This window comes from Gracilinanus agilis, chromosome 3 (genome assembly GCF_016433145.1).
Source record: "Gracilinanus agilis isolate LMUSP501 chromosome 3, AgileGrace, whole genome shotgun sequence".
NCBI lineage: Eukaryota > Metazoa > Chordata > Mammalia > Didelphimorphia > Didelphidae > Gracilinanus > Gracilinanus agilis.
In genome coordinates, this window is record NC_058132.1 from 379,554,400 (window position 1) to 379,572,330 (window position 17,931).

General features: G+C 36.4%; 1 protein-coding gene across 1 annotated transcript in view; it reads left to right on the top strand.

Moving 5' to 3' along the window:
- The window catches only part of PTCHD1 (patched domain containing 1), a 59,018-nt gene extending 41,389 nt beyond the window's left edge, over positions 1–17,629 (top strand). Inside the window, exon 3 of the mRNA XM_044666817.1 lies at positions 15,975–17,629. Coding sequence (XP_044522752.1) covers positions 15,975–17,629 — 1,655 coding nt within the window. The remainder of the gene's footprint in view (positions 1–15,974) is intronic.
- The last annotated feature ends 302 nt before the right edge of the window (positions 17,630–17,931 follow it).

Sequence of the window (17,931 nt, forward strand, 5' to 3'; positions counted from 1 at the left end):
AAATAACTGCAACTTATCTCATTAGCATGCCTTACGCCCTGTACATAGTGGAGGCAATGGAAATTATTTTCCATTATGTGTTATGGTTAAATGATAAGCATGCTGATATGGGACCATAAGGTGCCAAGGTACTGAAATTAGATTCTCCGTCTCTTAAGCACCACTGCCTGCAGAAATTTAGATCTAGCAAAGTCACATGCAATATAGTTGTAGCTTTCACATTGAGTACTCTTATGGAATTGAGAAGTATAAAGATTTACCAGTTAAGTTTAACCAAAACACACACACACACACACACACACACACACACACACACACACCCTTTATTTCCTTCTAAATCCAATAACTATCTTGTAGAAGGGAGCCACAATTTGTCCTTCAGGGAAAGTATGAAGCATAATGTTAGTAATAGTATAATATAGGAGTTCTTCTATTAAATATGTTAGCCAATTGTGTCACTTCCATAAAAATTAGGAGTGGCATTTAAATAAAAATTCAAGAGGATCAAAGCATACCATTTTCACTTTTTTTTTCTTTATACATTTTTTTTATAACCCTTACCTTCTGTTTTAGAATCAATATTGTGTATTAGTTGTAAGGAAGAAGAGTGTTAAAGGCTAGACAATGGGGGTCAAGTGACTTGCCCAGGGTCTCACAACTAGGAAGTGTCTGAGACCAGATATGAACCCAGGACCTCCTGTCTCTGGGCTTGGCTCTCAATCCACTGAGCCATCCAGCTGTCCCCTCCTTTATGCATTTTTTATTGTATCTATGATATGTAGCTTCTCTCATGGCATGGGGAATATGGAAATATGTATTATATGAAAGTACTAGTATAAGCTGTAACAGACCATTTACCACTTTGGAGGTTAGGAGGACAGGAGAGGAGGGAAGGAGAGACTCTGAATCACAAAATATTAGATAACTGGAAAAATTATTTCTACATATAGTTGAAAAAAATTAAATTAAGAACCTTTTTTTTAAAAAGAGAGAAAGCAGGCTTTCACAGATGAAATCTTGCTATATATACTATATCTTTACCATTCAACCATTAAAGAAAATAGATATAGAAAGGAAAAAAGTAAAAGTGCAAGAGAAATCTTGTAGAATTTTAAATTATACATCACAAGATATATTCTAAAGATCCATCTGAAGAGGCTAAGGTATTTAGAAAGCTTATGTGGTATTTTCCTTATGGATACTATGGATGACTTTTCCAGTTTCACTTTAAACATTTGGGTATTTGAGATAATTAGAAATAAAAAGGATAAGAGGTTGATGGGAAAGAACCAGTGATCCAAAAGACATTGTGATGATCTTCAAAATTTCTTTAAAAATTAAATCTGTATAATCTTTTGTTTAAAAAAATTTATTCATTGTGAGCTTCTTGAGGGTAAAAACTGTATTTTCCCTCTTTGTGTATACTGAGTACATAGCATAGTGCCTGGTACACAGTAGATACTTTATAAATATCTATTGACTGATTGACTAATCATAACAATAATAACATGAATTTTTTATATACCACTTTCTTATGTAGGAAAGGGGGAATATTAAAATAAAATCAAATTATTATTTGCCACAACTTTAAACAGTTTGGGAATCACTGAGCTGGTGACTACTGTCAGAGTTCCAGTCATGAGAAATCTGGCACTTGCAGTAAGAAACGGAGCACCACGGGGGCCTCATACTCCCTCATTTGCAATTTGTGAAGAATGCTACATTCATTGATTTGATAGCCGTTTTCACTGCTGAAAATCAGTATGCAACCTTTCTGTACATTTTCCAGCCTAAGTAGATCTCAAATTACTGAGTCACAACGTGAAGCGATGTTACACATTTTAGTAGTTTAGGCCCATTACAATAAATACCATGCCACAATAGAATGGGTGCTTAATATGCTCATAAAGACAAACATTCCCAGATTGAAGGTGGTTCAGAGTCAGAATTTCACAGCTAAACCCATTTATTCTTAAAGTGTGCTTTTAAAATGATATATAAAGGCTAAAGCTATTTGTCACCTGAAACTCAACAGGCATTTATTAAGCACCTACTGTATGTTAGATACTAGAGACAGAAAGACAAAAATGAAATAGTTCCTGCCTTCAAGGAGTTTACATTCTATTGGGGGGCGGGTAGGAATGGAAGAGAGGAAATAACACCTAGATAAATACTAAATATACACCAACTCCCCCAAAATTTCTAGCTTTTAATCTTACTAAAAAACTTTTGTTCCTAATTTTTGTCATTTCACAAAGAAGCCACAAGGCTTCCCTAGTTTCCTGTGGACCTTCCTGGAAGTAATCAGAATGACTATAAATTAATGATAGGGCTTTGGTTTTCATAGATTTCATAAGAAAATTCATGTCAATACTTTAAAAACAAAACCCTATATATCTGAATTAAATGTTATTTATGACAATGTATCTAGCTAGCAGTAACACAAGATACAGTCTTCCATGAGAGTTCAAAAGGCAGCAGTTTTAAAGTTAAAGTTTTAAAGTTATCCCATGACTTTGGACAAATCACTTCAGAAGAAGCAATATGATATAGGAGAAAAAAAGATCATTAGGCTTGGGTTCATGTCCCACTTCTGTCACTTTCCCTCTGTGAACTCGAACACGTCAAACCCTCTGGGTTTTCTCATCTGAACAATCAAAGGGTTAGACTAGCTGGCCTCTAATTTCCCATCAAGCTCAAAAATCTAATATACTATTAATTGATTTTCTAATACCTACAATATTCATGGAGGACTACATGATCTTTAAGGTCCCATTCACTTTTTTGATTGTTACATTAAAATTGTCAGATAACTCCCTCTTTTCTATCCCTCCTTGCACTAGAGAAGGCATCATACAGAAGTCATTCTTTAAACAATTTTTCTGTTGCTTTGTGTGACATTCTCTTGGTTCTGCTCATTTCACTTCATAATTTCACGTAGGTCTTTCCATGATTTTTTTTTAAATTAACCTGCTTGTCATTTCTTATGGTGCACTAGTGTTCCATCACAAGTATATGCTACAGTTTGTTTACCATTCCCCAATTGATGGGCATCTCCTTAATTTCAAGTTCTTTGCCACCACAAAGAGAGCTGCTGTAAGTATTTTAGAACATAGAAGACCATTCCCTTTTCCCCTAAACACCTTAAGAAATATATCTAAAAGTGGCATGCACTGACTTATAGCTTTGGGGGAATAATTCCAGATTGCTCTCCAAAATGGTTGGATCAGTTCATAGTTCCACTAAAAGTGTATTAGTGTCCCCATTTTTTCTGCATTCTCTCCAACATTTGTTATTTTTTGCCCTTTTATCATTTTAACTAACTTGATAGATAAGAAATTATATCTCCTGGTTGTTTTGATTTGCATTTTTCTAAGTTCTCCCATTCAGCTTTAGTATCCTTAATTATACAATTAAATACATACTTAATAATGTCTTTATTACATGGGAAGATTAATACTCAATTATATAATTTGCTAACCAAACAGAAAACCATTGTCAGTGGCAAGGGCTAGGGGAGAGAAAAGTGAGTGACTGTAGGGATTTTTGTTTTTTAACTTTTATTTTTTATATCTAATCTTTTATCTTACACCCAAGATAAAAAAATAATTCTAAACTGCTTTCACCAAGTTTATCAATCCATTTCATTTATTACAGGTAGTCTATTGTCATCCAGTGAGTGGACAGAGAGTCAGGCCTGGAATAAGGAAGACTTACCTTCCTGAGTTCGAATCCAGCCTCAGATACTTTCTATTATGTGACATTGGGCAAGTCACTTTACCCCATTGCCTCACTTTCCTCAAGTATAAAATGGGCTGAAGAAGGAAATGGCAAACCACTCTAGTATCTTTGCCAAGAAAACCCAAAATGGGATCATGAAGAGTTAGAGATGACTGAAACAACTGAACATCAAATCGTATCTGAGTAACTTATATGGAAGGAGTGTGATATTCTAGTCTAAATGGAACACTGGAGTGGAAACATTTTCTTTTTTATATCCACTTAGGTGGAACAGTGAATAGTATTGGATTTGGAGAAAAAAACTATGTTCAAATCTTTCATCAGATGCTTACTGTGCAACTCTGGGCAAATCACTTAACCTTTCTTAGACTCAGTTTTCCCATCTTCCCCTCAGTTGTAAAACTGAAATAAAAATATCACTTAACTATACAAGGTTATTGTCGAGACTCAAATGAGATAACATGTGGGGCACTTTGCAAACCTTAAAACACAATAGAATTTTTTTTTTGGTCAGTGGTTCTTTGATGCATCTGCAAACTAGCTTTAAGAATGTTTACCTTTTAATCAAACCTAAGAAAATATTGTGAGCTCCTAATAGATGTGTATATTTCATATCTGAAAAACACCTGGAAAGACATTTTGCAAAATTTACTGCTTGAAGCATTTTTTGTAGTTATTGGTGAAGGATAATTTGTCAGCTTAAGGGAGGCTGCAAAGAATTCTGTGACTAAGGGGTGATTCTTTGGCAAGAAACAGACGTACCTTTAACCTTCAGGCAAATTATCTCTTGTTATTATTTGCTTAGATGTTTACACTTCATAACCCCATTTGGAGTTCTCTTGACAAAGATACTGGAGTGGTTTGCCATTTCCTTCTCCAGACGATTTTACAAATGAAGAACCTGAAGCAAACAAGGTTAAGTGATTTACCTGGGATCACACAGCTAATAAGTGTCTGAGGTCATATTTGAACTCAAGTCTTCCTTACTCCAACCAAGGTTCTCTATCCACTGAACCACCCAGCTGCCCCAAATTATCTCTTACTTACAAGCAGATATAGTTGATAAATAAATAAAAACAAATAATAATAGTTCATAAAATCAATATTTACAAAACCAAAGCCCTTTGTGTGAGTTCCCACATGCTCCCTATGCACTTCAAGATCTTCTCCATGCTATGATTAACCTTTATAATGGTGTCTTGATCAGGTTCTTTCTCATCCCTATGCCCTATCAATCACTTTCTGCTTCTGTCATTCTCTCTGTGTTTCTCTCTTGGGTGTCCTCCAAAGGCTCTGCACTATGCCTTCTACATTCTCTCTTAGTGATCTTACCAGTTCTCATAGTTTCAGTTTTCATCATCTTGAACATGATGTCCACATTTATTTAACTAGTCCTAATTTCTAGTGAACTTCATTCCCACATCCCTGGCTGGAAATAGCCATGGTTTTGTTTTGTTTTGTTTTGTTTTTTCAGCAGTTCAAACTGAAAATGTCCAACTATTGACACCCTGTGGGCACTCCCAGCCTTCTAGTTATATCCATTCTTACCTACAGAATCATTCATTATTTTTATTCAGCATCACTACGTATCAGTTACCAAATCCTAACAATTCTATTTTCACAATGTCTTTTGGTACCCTTCTCTCCCCTCACACTAACACAACCATATTTCAGGACACTTAGCATCATTCACCTGAATTATTTTAATAGTTTCATAAATGATCTTTTACCCTCCATTCTTCCTCCTCCCTAATAAGTCCTTTGATTTGCCAAAATAATCTTTTTAAAGGAATTTCCTCCTTATTTCTGATTTTCAAAGTTACTTACCTTCTAACTTTCTCCTTCCTGCTTAACCTCCTCCCATCTCCCTTGTTCTTACTCTCCTCAAATATTTCTTAAGCTCTTTGTCTTTTGGGCTCTTTTTCACGCATCATTCCCCAGCTTGTGTTATGCTTATATCAAACCATGCATGAGATATCCTTCCTTCCACCCTCAGGTAAAATGTAAGTCATCAAGAGATGGATTGTTGCATTTTTGACTTTACATCCCCATAATCTATCACAGTGTCGTGCATATTTTTTAGTCATTTTTCAGTCATCTGACTCCTCATGACTCCTTTTGGAGTTTTCTTGGCAAAGATATATTAGAGTGGTTTGCCATCTCCTTCTCCAGCTCATTTTGCAAATGAGGAAACCGAGGCAAACAGTATCATATGACTTACCCAACTGCTAAGTGTCAGAGGCTACATCCAAACTAAAGTCTTCCTGACACCAGGTCCAGCACTCTATCCACTGCACTAGTTAGCTGCTTTCACGTATATAGTGGTTCCTTAATATTTGTTCAACTATAATTTATTAGGCATCTAGGAAGTGCTGGGTCTAGAATGCTGGGCCTAGAGTCAGGAATATCTACATTCAAATATATACTAGCTTACTTACCTACTTACTTACTTGCACTTATAGCTGTGTAACTCTGGACAAGTAACTTAATCTCTGTTTGCTTCAATTTCCTTAACTGTAAAGCAGAGATAATAATAGCTCTTACCTTCCAGGGTTGTTATAAAGATAAAATGAGATAATATTTATAAAGTGCTTAGCCCAGGGCATGGAACATATTGCTATTTAGTCCAGATCTATATAGCTTATGAAACCTTTTTTACTAAAAATAATAATAGCTAGCATTTATATAGCAATTCACTAAATTACATTATATATTTATATTCTAAATACTTTAGTTGCATAGTGTGATCCTCACAAAAAGATCTCTGAGAAGTAGGCACTATTATTATGATCCCCATTTTACAGATGAGGAAACATATAAAAGGTTCAATGACATGCCCAAAGGTAGTAAGTATCTGAGGTTTGATTTGAATACAAATCTTCTTGACTTCAAGTCTAGCTCTCTTTGTACTATGTCACCTGGCTGTCTCTAAAGAAAAATCTCTGAATTAATTAAAATCCATGAGGATTCAGGATATTATGTTGAGGTCAATGAAAGCAAAGTACTTTATAAATATCAGCTACTCTGTGAGAAGAAAAATGTGTTTTAAGCTGATTTGGTTCACATAAATTACATTGAATTCTATTAGTTTTCTAGGAGAATTTAGTAATTTTGTCTTCCCATATGAAATCTGACTCTGCTCTGGTTTCCTGTAAATGGGTTTATTTGTTTTTCTTTATTAAATATTTTCACACTAAAACGGAAAACATGATCCATTGCCAAACCATTCCATTTCATCTTCTCATTTTATAAATCCTTCATCGTCTGGAGGAACTAAGAGAGAAGCTATTATGTTTATGTGCTAAGAAAGCAGAAAGCCATCAAAGATTTAAATACACACACACACACATATGCAATGGTTTCTGGTATCAGTATATGTTCAACAGATGTATTTGACTTTAAGGAAATATGGATTGACAAAACAGATGTATTAAAAAAATATTCATTTTACAAGAGCATGGGATTACTCTACCTTACATATTCATGCACTTTGTCATATATTTAATATATAGTACCACTTACCAAAATTCAATTTACAAAAAACATTAGGTACAGATTTATTGTATAAAATAAAATATAGCCATATATGCTGTTAATACTTGATCATTTCTGAATATGTTATCTGCATTGGAGATTATTTAGCCTAAAGCTGCCTTCCCAGTGCTACCCACCCAGTTTCCAAACTACTTGGAATAGGACCAAATCCAGAAGGGCCAAAATCAGGGCTGGGTCAGATTAAGTGTGCTTTTCTGAGTGAACTCCAGCATCAACCTAAATAATCTGAGAATTTTTTTTCCCCTCAGTATTCCCTGCCTCTTCTCTCTCTCATTCACTTGGGAGAATATATGTCCATATACTATGGCTTGTTGGAAAAAAAGGAGAAAAAATGTAAAAACCACTTATATGTTTATATATATATATATATATATATGCCCATATACTGAACATGAGTTGGTCGTGTATACATATTTATCACTCCTCCTCATACCTTCTGAGTCTACTACTAGTAGTAGAAGGAATAAAATCAGCATTCTTTTCAGATTACATACCTGGCATAAATGTGTCCATCACTGTGGATGAATAGTCAAATATTTCTAGTGCTAGTCTTCACGCCTGAAATATTCTCCTTCTTCATCTCCATCGCTTGATTTACTTGGTTTCCTTCAAGTTCCAGATAAAATTTCAACTTCTACCAGAAACGTTTCCTAATCTCCCTAATTCTCTTGATTGGCATCAATTTGCCTTCTTTATACATACTTGTTTTCATGTTCTCTCTCCCTTCACACTGATATCTCCATGAGAACAAGAACTATCTTTGCCTTTCTTTATATCCTCAACTTAAAATGGTGCCTGTAACATTTGTTCAGTCATTTTTCAGTCATGTGGTAGTTTGCTGTTTTCTTCTCCAAGTCATTTTACAGAAGAGGAAACTGAAATAAAAATGGTTTAAGTGACTTGCCCACAGTCACACAGCTAGGAAGTATCTGAAGCCAGAATTGAACCAGGGACTGCCTGGCTCTCAATCCAAGGAACAGCAAGAAGGCCAGTATTACTGGATGCTAGAGGACATAAAAAAGAAGCAAGGTATGAGAAACTAGAAAGATAGAAGAGAATTAAGTTATAAAGCCAAAGCTTTAATTAATTATTTATTATTATTTATAATTTAATTAAGTTATAAAAGCCAAACAGGATTTACTACTTTATCCTAAAAGTTAGTAGGAGCCACTTGAGTTTATTGAATAAGATGGACATTATTAAATTCTCTGGCTAAAAGTACTTGGGACTCCCCCAAAGCCACTCAGATAATCTACAGATGAATTCGCTTTAAAACCCAGGTCCCACAACTCTTAGTTCCATAATATGTTCACTGGGCTTGATGCCATAAGTTCGGAGTTCTACTTGGACTGCACCATTGATAAGAGGTATAATATTAGAGAACTTTTTTGACTTCTCTGAATCACAAATATCTTGTGTGTAAAACTGATAAAATAATACCTGTTATCTTTGCTTTGTGAGGATTACACAAGGTAATATATGTGAAAGACTCTTTGTAAGGTATAAAGTATAATACAAATATTTTTATTCAGGTATTTCTGGATAGTCCAGTTATTATCTTTTGCTAAAGCCCTGTACTCTGATGCCTCACTGTGCAAAGGAGATGACCCTAGAAGGTCCTACTTAAGAGGAAAAGTTTCCATAAAGAGCCGAGTGACAACTATCTATACTTGTCATCCATGGGCCAGTCTGGCTAAATTTGGCTAAATATACCTACAGATCTCTAGTAATCTGTCTCTCCTTTATATAAATATGGATTTTCTGCTGTTTCTTGGGATCTTTCCTCAGCCAGGCCTTGAGAATAGTTCTATGAAAAGAATATGGTTCAGGGGAAAGAATGCCAGATTTTGAGTCAGAGGATTTGCATTCAAATGCCAGCTCTCCCATTTACTACTTATGTAAGTAATCTCCACTTCTCTTGGCCTTAGCTTGCTCATCTGTAAAATGAAGGAGTAGGTTAAACAACCTTTAACGTTGGACCAGCTCAAATCTACAATCTATGGCATAACTGAGAGGAGGAATTTGGAGACTCTCATCCTCAAGAGATTGGCAAATCACTTAACCTCTCTTGGTCTCAGTTTCCTCATCTGTAAAATGATTGTAGGCTGAACTAAATGACTTCCAGGATACCTTTCATCTCTTAATAGTTTGATTCTTTCATACCATTAACTTTTTCTTATCCACTTCAACAGAAGATTAGTCATTGAAATAATTGAATAACCTAAAAATCTTTTTTCCATTTGCCTTTACCATATGATGACAGATGCACCCTTAGCTGGATTCACAAGCATATCAGACTCTTAGATAAGAACTACACTCTATATTCTCAGTGCTCACACAACCCCTACCCCCTACCCTTAGACACACCAAAGTTCGTCAATTTAGAACAAGGTAAAATCTTGGAGGCCATTTCGATCAAGTTCCCTCAAGGAGGAAGTGGTCATGTATGTATACAGGTTGTCTAGGTAGTCAGTGGGAAAGCTGGGATTTCAATCTGGATCTTCTAACTCAGAATCTCCCATTTTTTTCCACTGAACCAAATTATTTCCCAGGGCCTAAAAGAGGAGAGATTCCAATATACTGAAGAAAATATACATTTACATAAATGAGCATTGGCTCAGTATCAACTTACAGACTTATAGAGATTGGCAGACTAAATATAGGCTAAATCTGGCTTGCTGCCTGTTTTCGGAAGTCCCTTGAGCTAAGAATGGTTTTTACATTTTTAAATGCAATCTTGTGGGCAGTAATTTGCCAACTCTTGCTATAGACTGATGACTCTATAGATACCCAAATTTGGATCTTGCAGGATTCCTATGAATTTTGTTTAACTCCCTCTTCATTAGAATTTAGTAATGTGAGTATATGCTTTAGAGGAGTCACTTCATAGGACCATTCCTGAGATAGAGAGCCTTTTAATTCATGGTCCCTAGTAGAAGAGGCGGTTTTTCATTCCTATCTGAGATTTTCATTTTTCACTAAGTCCTAAAGTTTAGTCTGAAGCTTATTAAGTAGGTGTCAGCATCCGAATTATAATTTCAGCAAGAGGCCATTCATTGAATGGAGATGGGATGGATAGAAGATAATGTCTTAAGGCCCCTTGACAAGATTAAATAAGGAAATTTGCCCATATCATATCTGTTCTATTAAGGCCTTATTACAATGTTACAATAATGAAATAAGGTCTTACGTGATGTTAAAATAACGGGCATTGGACATGGAAGCAGACCACTTGGAATGGAATTGTGATGGCCATTTATTACTTGACCAAATCATATAACTCTCTGAGGTTTAGTTTCCTCCTCTGTTAAATGGGGATAATGAAGAGACAGCATGGCGGAGAAGACTGACCCTTTAATCAGGAGCCAGAAGGTCTCTGTTCAAGTTCCAACCACTGACATTTACCATATGACCCTAAGAAAGTCGCTTAACTTCTAGCTACACTTTCATCATCTTTAAAATAAGGATTCATAAGACCCTATCTCATAGTGTTTTTGTGCCAAAAGTATTATGTAAAAGTGAGCATTATCTGTACCTCAGCATTACAGTCTGTCAGGAGCATTTATTAAGTTTCTACTATGAACCAGGGACTAAATACTGAGATACAAAGGCAAAAAATCATAACTACTCTCAGAGACAAAAAAAAAAAGACATTAAAAAAACAGTAACTACTCTCACAGAAGTAAATAACAAGTCTAGTGAGGGAATCAACATGAAAACAACTAGGTATAAACAAACTATATACAGAATAAATTGGAGATAATCAATAGAGAGAAAACTCTAGAATTAGAAGAGGGGAGGATAAAGAAAGGCTCCTCATATTAAATGAGATTTAAGCTTGAACTTGGAACAACACAAAAGTGCTGTGAAGATCAAATGAAATATTTTTTAAAGTATTCTGTAAAAAGCAAAACATACAAAGGTTAAATCTTAAACAAAAATAACTAATCTTGGGGAAGACCCCTTAATTTCATTTATAAATAAAATCATTCTTTGTAAAATGTCCTTCAAAGGGAAAACATGAGGAAAAATGTAACAAATAAGAAATGTCTTCCACCTACATTTAGCATCTAAATTTCCAAGTTATACTTTATAATTTCAGCATGGAGTTCTTCGTACTAAATTCCATCACTAGAGTTGCAAGTTCACTCAAATCCTGCAGGAAACCTGAGTTGGTGAATGATAGAGACTAGATGGAGGCAGCAACTAGACAAGGAGAATAAAAAAGAAAACAGAAGGAATCTTCCTTTTCAGGCATTCATTTGTTATTTTTTTATCATCATTATTGGAGAGGCAGTGTGGCTTAAGGAATAGAGATCTGATCTAAAAATACATAAATCCTGTGTTCAAGTCCCATCTGCTATTTACTGGCTCTATGACTCTGGGGCACATCATTTAACCTCTCAATGCATTGTAGAGAATATGCCAACTACCATTTATAGAGAAAGTTTTCTCATTAGGATTTCCCTGTACCCCGTTAAATCTCATATATATGTGTGGATGTTAGAGACAGAGGCAGAGACAGAGACAGAGACAGATAGAGAGATGGGGGGAAGAGGAGGGAGGGAGAGGAATCTATCTAGATATTTATCTAGATATAGATAGGTATATGTGTACATTTGTGTATAATGTGTTTGTCCAAATCTGTGATTTCTAGATATGTGTATATATTTACGTACACATAAATATACATATATCTATACCTATGTAGTATACCTATATACATATAAAAAGGCACCAGCTCTAGCCTAAGATGTTAATCCAGTTTAAATAAGACATTGGCCCCCTGGGTTCAAATCTAGCCTCAGACACTTCCTAGCTGTGTGACTGGGCAAGTCACTTAACCCCTGTTGCCTAGCCCTTACTGCTCTTCTGCCTTGGAACCAATACACAGTGTTGAGCCTAAGAAGGAAGATAAGGGTTTAAAAAAATAGACACAGCCCCTTCCATACTCTAATTCCATTATTCCTTCTAAAACACTATGCTGCCTAGACTGTTCAAAGGGAATCTAAGCCTACAAGCCTCCATTGCTAGTATCTCATTAGCAGCAAAACCTACATTGGCTTTTCTTCTTTCCTTTACTAATATTGAGTTTCAGAAAGTAAGCTTCCCCTCTGATAACAGCAACTGCCAGTAGGTTCTCAAAGGCCAATTTTGAGAAGCCATGTGACTTCACTTGAGATGGAAATCCCAGAAATTCTTATGGAAACAAGAACTTAAGAAAGATGGGGTTGAATCAGAGGGAAACCATAGACTGTCGAAGTGAAAGAATAGCAATAAAGGGACCTTTGAGAACAAAGCCCTCAAAGACTCTAAGAAAAAGTTTAATTTTCAAGTTCATTTTCAGCAGCTCCCTTCTGCCTTCCTTTGCTAGTCAGCAAAACCAAAACGATGTATGATATGAAAGGCTTTAGTGGCAGGCTCTCTCATTTTTCTTTCATTTTCTCTCAATGAGCTCCTAATGGAGGCAGGCAGAGGTCAAATTCAATCCCAAGAATGTACACATAGACGTTGAGTTTATTCCTTGACTGTCTCTTTTCTCTTAGCACGTCTACTATGGATATACCAAAGATTTTTAAAATTGAGGACAATTATCTGATGCCTGTGGAAGTGGGAGGTACTTAATATGCAGCAATAAAAAATTTAGTGGAAACAGAATAATAGCCTACCACCACCTTTCTTGAGCATGATGGGTTTCATTACATGCCCTCACTCATTTCTTGTAATAATTCAGTTAGTACAATTTTCCTTTTTCAGATTAGCTTCTAAAATTGTACAACAGCAAAGTAAGAATTGGTCCTTAAGGGTTTGGTCGTATTTTCCTTAGAGCTTAATAGGTTATAGTTTACATGAGATACTTGAGAAAACAAGAGGCAATATCAAATAATGCCATTATCACAAAATTACGCTAATAAAAATAGATGAACACCATTAATAAACTAATTACATTGAATTAAGAATCATAAAACCTGATAAATGAATGTAACTTTGTCATTATTACCAGAGTTGCAGTTTCTTCCCCTCTCCTGTATTTAATAGCTCAAACTGTCTTCTTTTCTGTCATTTTTTGGCTGAAAAAAAAATGCTTGGACTGAAAAGTTATTTGCTTTTAGTCATGCCTTCCTTCGATTGTTTTATTTACCAGAACACTGGCTTCATACAAAATTGCTTCCCATCTCCACAACTTGGAGGCACTACAGAACTAAGCCTTTCCTTCCCTTCATTGGCTGATGACCATTTATTTTTAAACAAAGGTCACTCTGTCTTTTCAGAAGGCCACATTTGAAACAAGCTTAATAGCTTTCCCACTGAGACCAGAGAACATAACTGTTTAAAGCATAATTAACAACAGAATGTCATTCCCTGATTGTAGTTTTTAACTTTATGTCTGGGGACTTTCAACGAATCTAGTTTAATAGAGGGCACAGTGCTAGTTATCAAATTGATGCTCTTGACCTGCCCCCTGAAAGCTGCTGTAAAACAGTGCTGGGTAAATTAAGATAAATGCCAAATTCCTCTGCAGAAACAACGCTGTGTCATTACTATAAAACGGGTGTTGGTGTTTTCAGTCAGGACACCACAGTCGGGATATAAATACTGTCCTAGGCACGAGGGCAGACTCGAACTTTGTTATTGTACACAGAAGGTGATGACTCACTCCACTCTACACTATGCTTGGCTGGAGATTTTCAATTCCTTTTTTTAAAAACAAGACTATTGTACCACAGGGTAAAGATTTTATTATCCTCAATAATGGGATTGAATATCCCAAGGCATAGAAGCATAAAATTAGATCTGTTGATCCTAGTGCAAAGACTGAGGGTTATTTCCTACTGGATCAGGTTAGTGGGGTGGCTGTGGCCGGGCACTTGAGTAAGATTTAGGGGACAGGAAGGGAACTAGTACTAGGAAAAGGTTTGAGAAGAGAAAGGAATCACTGGAGACACTGAATGCAGCCTTCCCCATATTGATGATGGACTTACAACAATGGGGAAGAATTTAATAGTCTTGGCTTTATCTCTCACTAGGTCAGGTTCCATTGCCAAACATGAAGGGAAGCTCAAAATGTTATTGCCTGTCCAATATAGTCTGTGGGCAATTAGACTTTGTTTAAAAAAGATCTTTTAAAATTGTGATACAAAAAAACAAACATTATATAACCCATTTCCTGGTTCATGAAATTGTTGTAACAAAACTACTTCGCAATTCCTTAAGTGCCATAAAAACATGATTTTTATTATTACTATCATTATAGTAATTAAATTATATGGAAAATATACATAAGTAATTATCATTATGTGTCTTAGTATATCATTTATATAAGTATCATTTTTATTAGTAGAGTCAGTATGGAGAAGAGAATTGTCCTTCAAATCAGGAAGTCCAAGTTCTCTTACCTCTGGTTTAGTTACTATCCGTGACCCAAGCAACTTTCTGCCACTATTAATTATAGTGCTAGTGTGGAACTGAATTGACCAAGGGAGTTTCCTCATTGGATGTTCCCCTTTTCACTGAAATTGGAGGTTCTTTCCAAGAGAAAATTCTTTTTGTACAAGTCTATATAAAAAGATGCCATATTAATTTACAGAGACACAGTGTCAAAAGTGCACATTTAGAAGTCACACAGCAAAGTGGATAAAATGCTAAACATGCAATCAGGAAGGCTGAGTTTGATTCCCACCTCTGATACTTAATATTTCTGACAGGGCAAATCACTTCACTTCTGTTTGCTTCAAGCAAATCTCTTAGGACTCAATTATTCGTTCATAAACAGGATTGGTAGAGGGAGTTCTCACACATCCCAGGGATTTCCCCCATGCAGATGAAATCATAGGTGCTTCACCTATTTGTTTATTTGCATTAACATAAATATGAAAGTAGCTTCAGCCTTTTTCGTTTTAAATACAAATAAAGATTTCACAATCTGAATCCTTTCCTTTTTGCTAATTCCACCTTTTAATTTTGATTCCATTTGTTTGTGCCTCTTTCACTTCCTTGGCATTTAAGATTTATAGTTTCCTGCTTCCTGGTATTTGAGGAGGAACAAAAGGGGTTGCAAAGTAGGTTACATATCGGGAACTCAAACCAAATACAGGTTCCCTTTTTCCAGTGAAGTCCAGTCCCTAGGGCAATTTTAGTTAAGAGGTTATGTTGATACTAACCCAGAAAATTCTGCTCATTTCTAATCCTGCTTGCTAATCTGCCTGGATAATGCATAGGGGTGATAATGTTAGACCTTTAAAGTGGACTTCCTGAAATATGAGAGAAACTTAAATATTGTCTATGTTGTGCAACCTAGTGGTTGGTATTGATTAGGAAAATCCCTCTGGGTTCCTGACGAAGACAACTTTCCCAATTTCCATTAATTTTTTGCTGCTGGTTTTTGTTTTTGTTTTGTTTTGTTTTGTTTTTTTGGCCAGAATAAAGTATCAAAGTAAAGAGATCAGCGGTTTCCTCCCCTAATATTTTCATAACTAGTGGAAGTCTTATAATAATTTACTGAAGTTTAGCACGGTTTTCCTTTTGCCGAAATCTCCACTGTTTGAGCTCTCATCCTTAAAGTCGATTATCCTTGTTTGCTTTTGCCTTGTCTTCTCCCAATGTTCAAGTCAGCTTATTTTTCACTCAAAGGATAAATACCTTAAACTCTTGCTTTGATCTTTTTTGCACCCCCCCAGGTCATGGATTATACGGGACTTTTGAAATGTTATCCTCCTGGAGGAAAACTAGAGAAGACCAACATGTTAAAGAGAGAACTGCAGCTGTCTATGCAGACTCCATGCTCTCCTTTTCTCTCACCACTGCCATGTACCTGGTCACCTTTGGGATCGGTGCCAGCCCTTTCACTAACATTGAAGCAGCCAGAATTTTCTGCTGTAATTCCTGTATTGCAATCTTCTTCAACTACCTCTATGTACTCTCATTTTATGGTTCCAGCCTGGTGTTTACTGGATACATAGAAAACAATTACCAGCATAGTCTCTTCTGCAGAAAAGTCCCAAAGCCAGAGGTGTTGCAAGAGAAGCCTGCATGGTACAGGTTTCTTCTAACGGCCAGATTCAGTGAGGATACGGCGGACGCAGAGGAAGCAAATACATATGAAAGTCACCTGTTGGTATGTTTCCTCAAACGCTATTACTGTGACTGGATAACCAACACTTATGTTAAGCCTTTTGTAGTGCTCTTTTACCTTATTTATATTTCCTTTGCCTTAATGGGCTACCTGCAGGTCAGGGAAGGGTCAGACCTTAGTAACATCGTAGCGACGGCAACAAGAACCATTGAGTACACTACTGCCCAGCAAAAGTATTTTAGTAACTACAGTCCAGTGATTGGCTTTTATATCTACGAGTCGATAGAATACTGGAATACAAGTGTCCAAGAAGATGTGCTAGAGTATACCAAGGGGTTTGTGAGGATATCATGGTTTGAAAGTTACTTGAATTATCTTAAGAAACTCAATGTGTCTACTGGCTTGCCCAAGAAAAATTTTACAGACATGTTGAGAAACTCCTTCCTGAAAGCCCCCCAGTTCTCACATTTTTCGGAGGACATCATCTTCTCCAAAAAGTACAACAATGAGGTTGATGTCGTGGCTTCCAGGATGTTCCTGGTAGCCAAGACCATGGAAACCAACAGAGAAGAGCTCTATGATCTCCTAGAGACCCTAAGAAGACTTTCTGTCACCTCCAAGGTGAAGTTCATAGTGTTCAATCCATCCTTTGTGTTTATGGATCGATATTCTTCCTCTCTGGGAGCTCCCCTGCAGAACTCCTGCATTAGTGCTTTATTTCTGCTCTTCTTCTCTGCGTTCCTAGTGGCAGACTCCCTTATTAATGTTTGGATAACCCTAACGGTCGCCTCAGTTGAGTTTGGAGTGATAGGCTTCATGACATTGTGGAAAGTAGAACTGGACTGCATTTCTATGCTGTGCTTAATATATGGAATTAACCACACAGTTGACAACTGTGCTCCACTATTATCAACATTTGTCCTGGGCAAGGATTTCACAAGAACTAAATGGGTAAAAAATGCCCTGGAAATACATGGGGTAGCTATTTTACAGAGTTACCTCTGCTATATTGTTGGTCTGATTCCTCTTGCAGCTGTGCCTTCAAATCTGACCTGTACACTGTTCAGGTGCTTATTTTTAATAGCATTTGTCACCTTCTTTCACTGCTTTGCCATTTTACCTGTGATACTGACTTTCCTACCACCCTCTAAGAAAAAAAGGAAAGAGAAGAAAAATCCCGAAAATCGGGAGGAAATTGAGTGTGTCGAAATGGTGGATATGGATAGTACCCGAGTGGTTGACCAAATTACAACAGTCTGACTGTGTCTATTTTTTGCTTTTTTCACCCTAGGTCTTATTAAGAGCAAAGAGATTATGTTGATGAAATGATGTTCGTTCTCTCTCTCTTTCTCTCTCTCTCTCTCTCACTTTGTCTCTCTCTCTCTCTCTCTCTCTCTCTCTCTCTCTCTCTCTCTCTCTCTCTCTCTCTCCTCTTTCTCTCTCTCTTTCTCTCCCCTCCTACCTTCCTCCTCCCCTCCTTCCCTCTCTCCTGATTCTCTTTCTCTCTCTCTCTCTCTCTCTCAGAAATAGGTATATCCAAAACAGTGGAGGTAAAGGGGAAA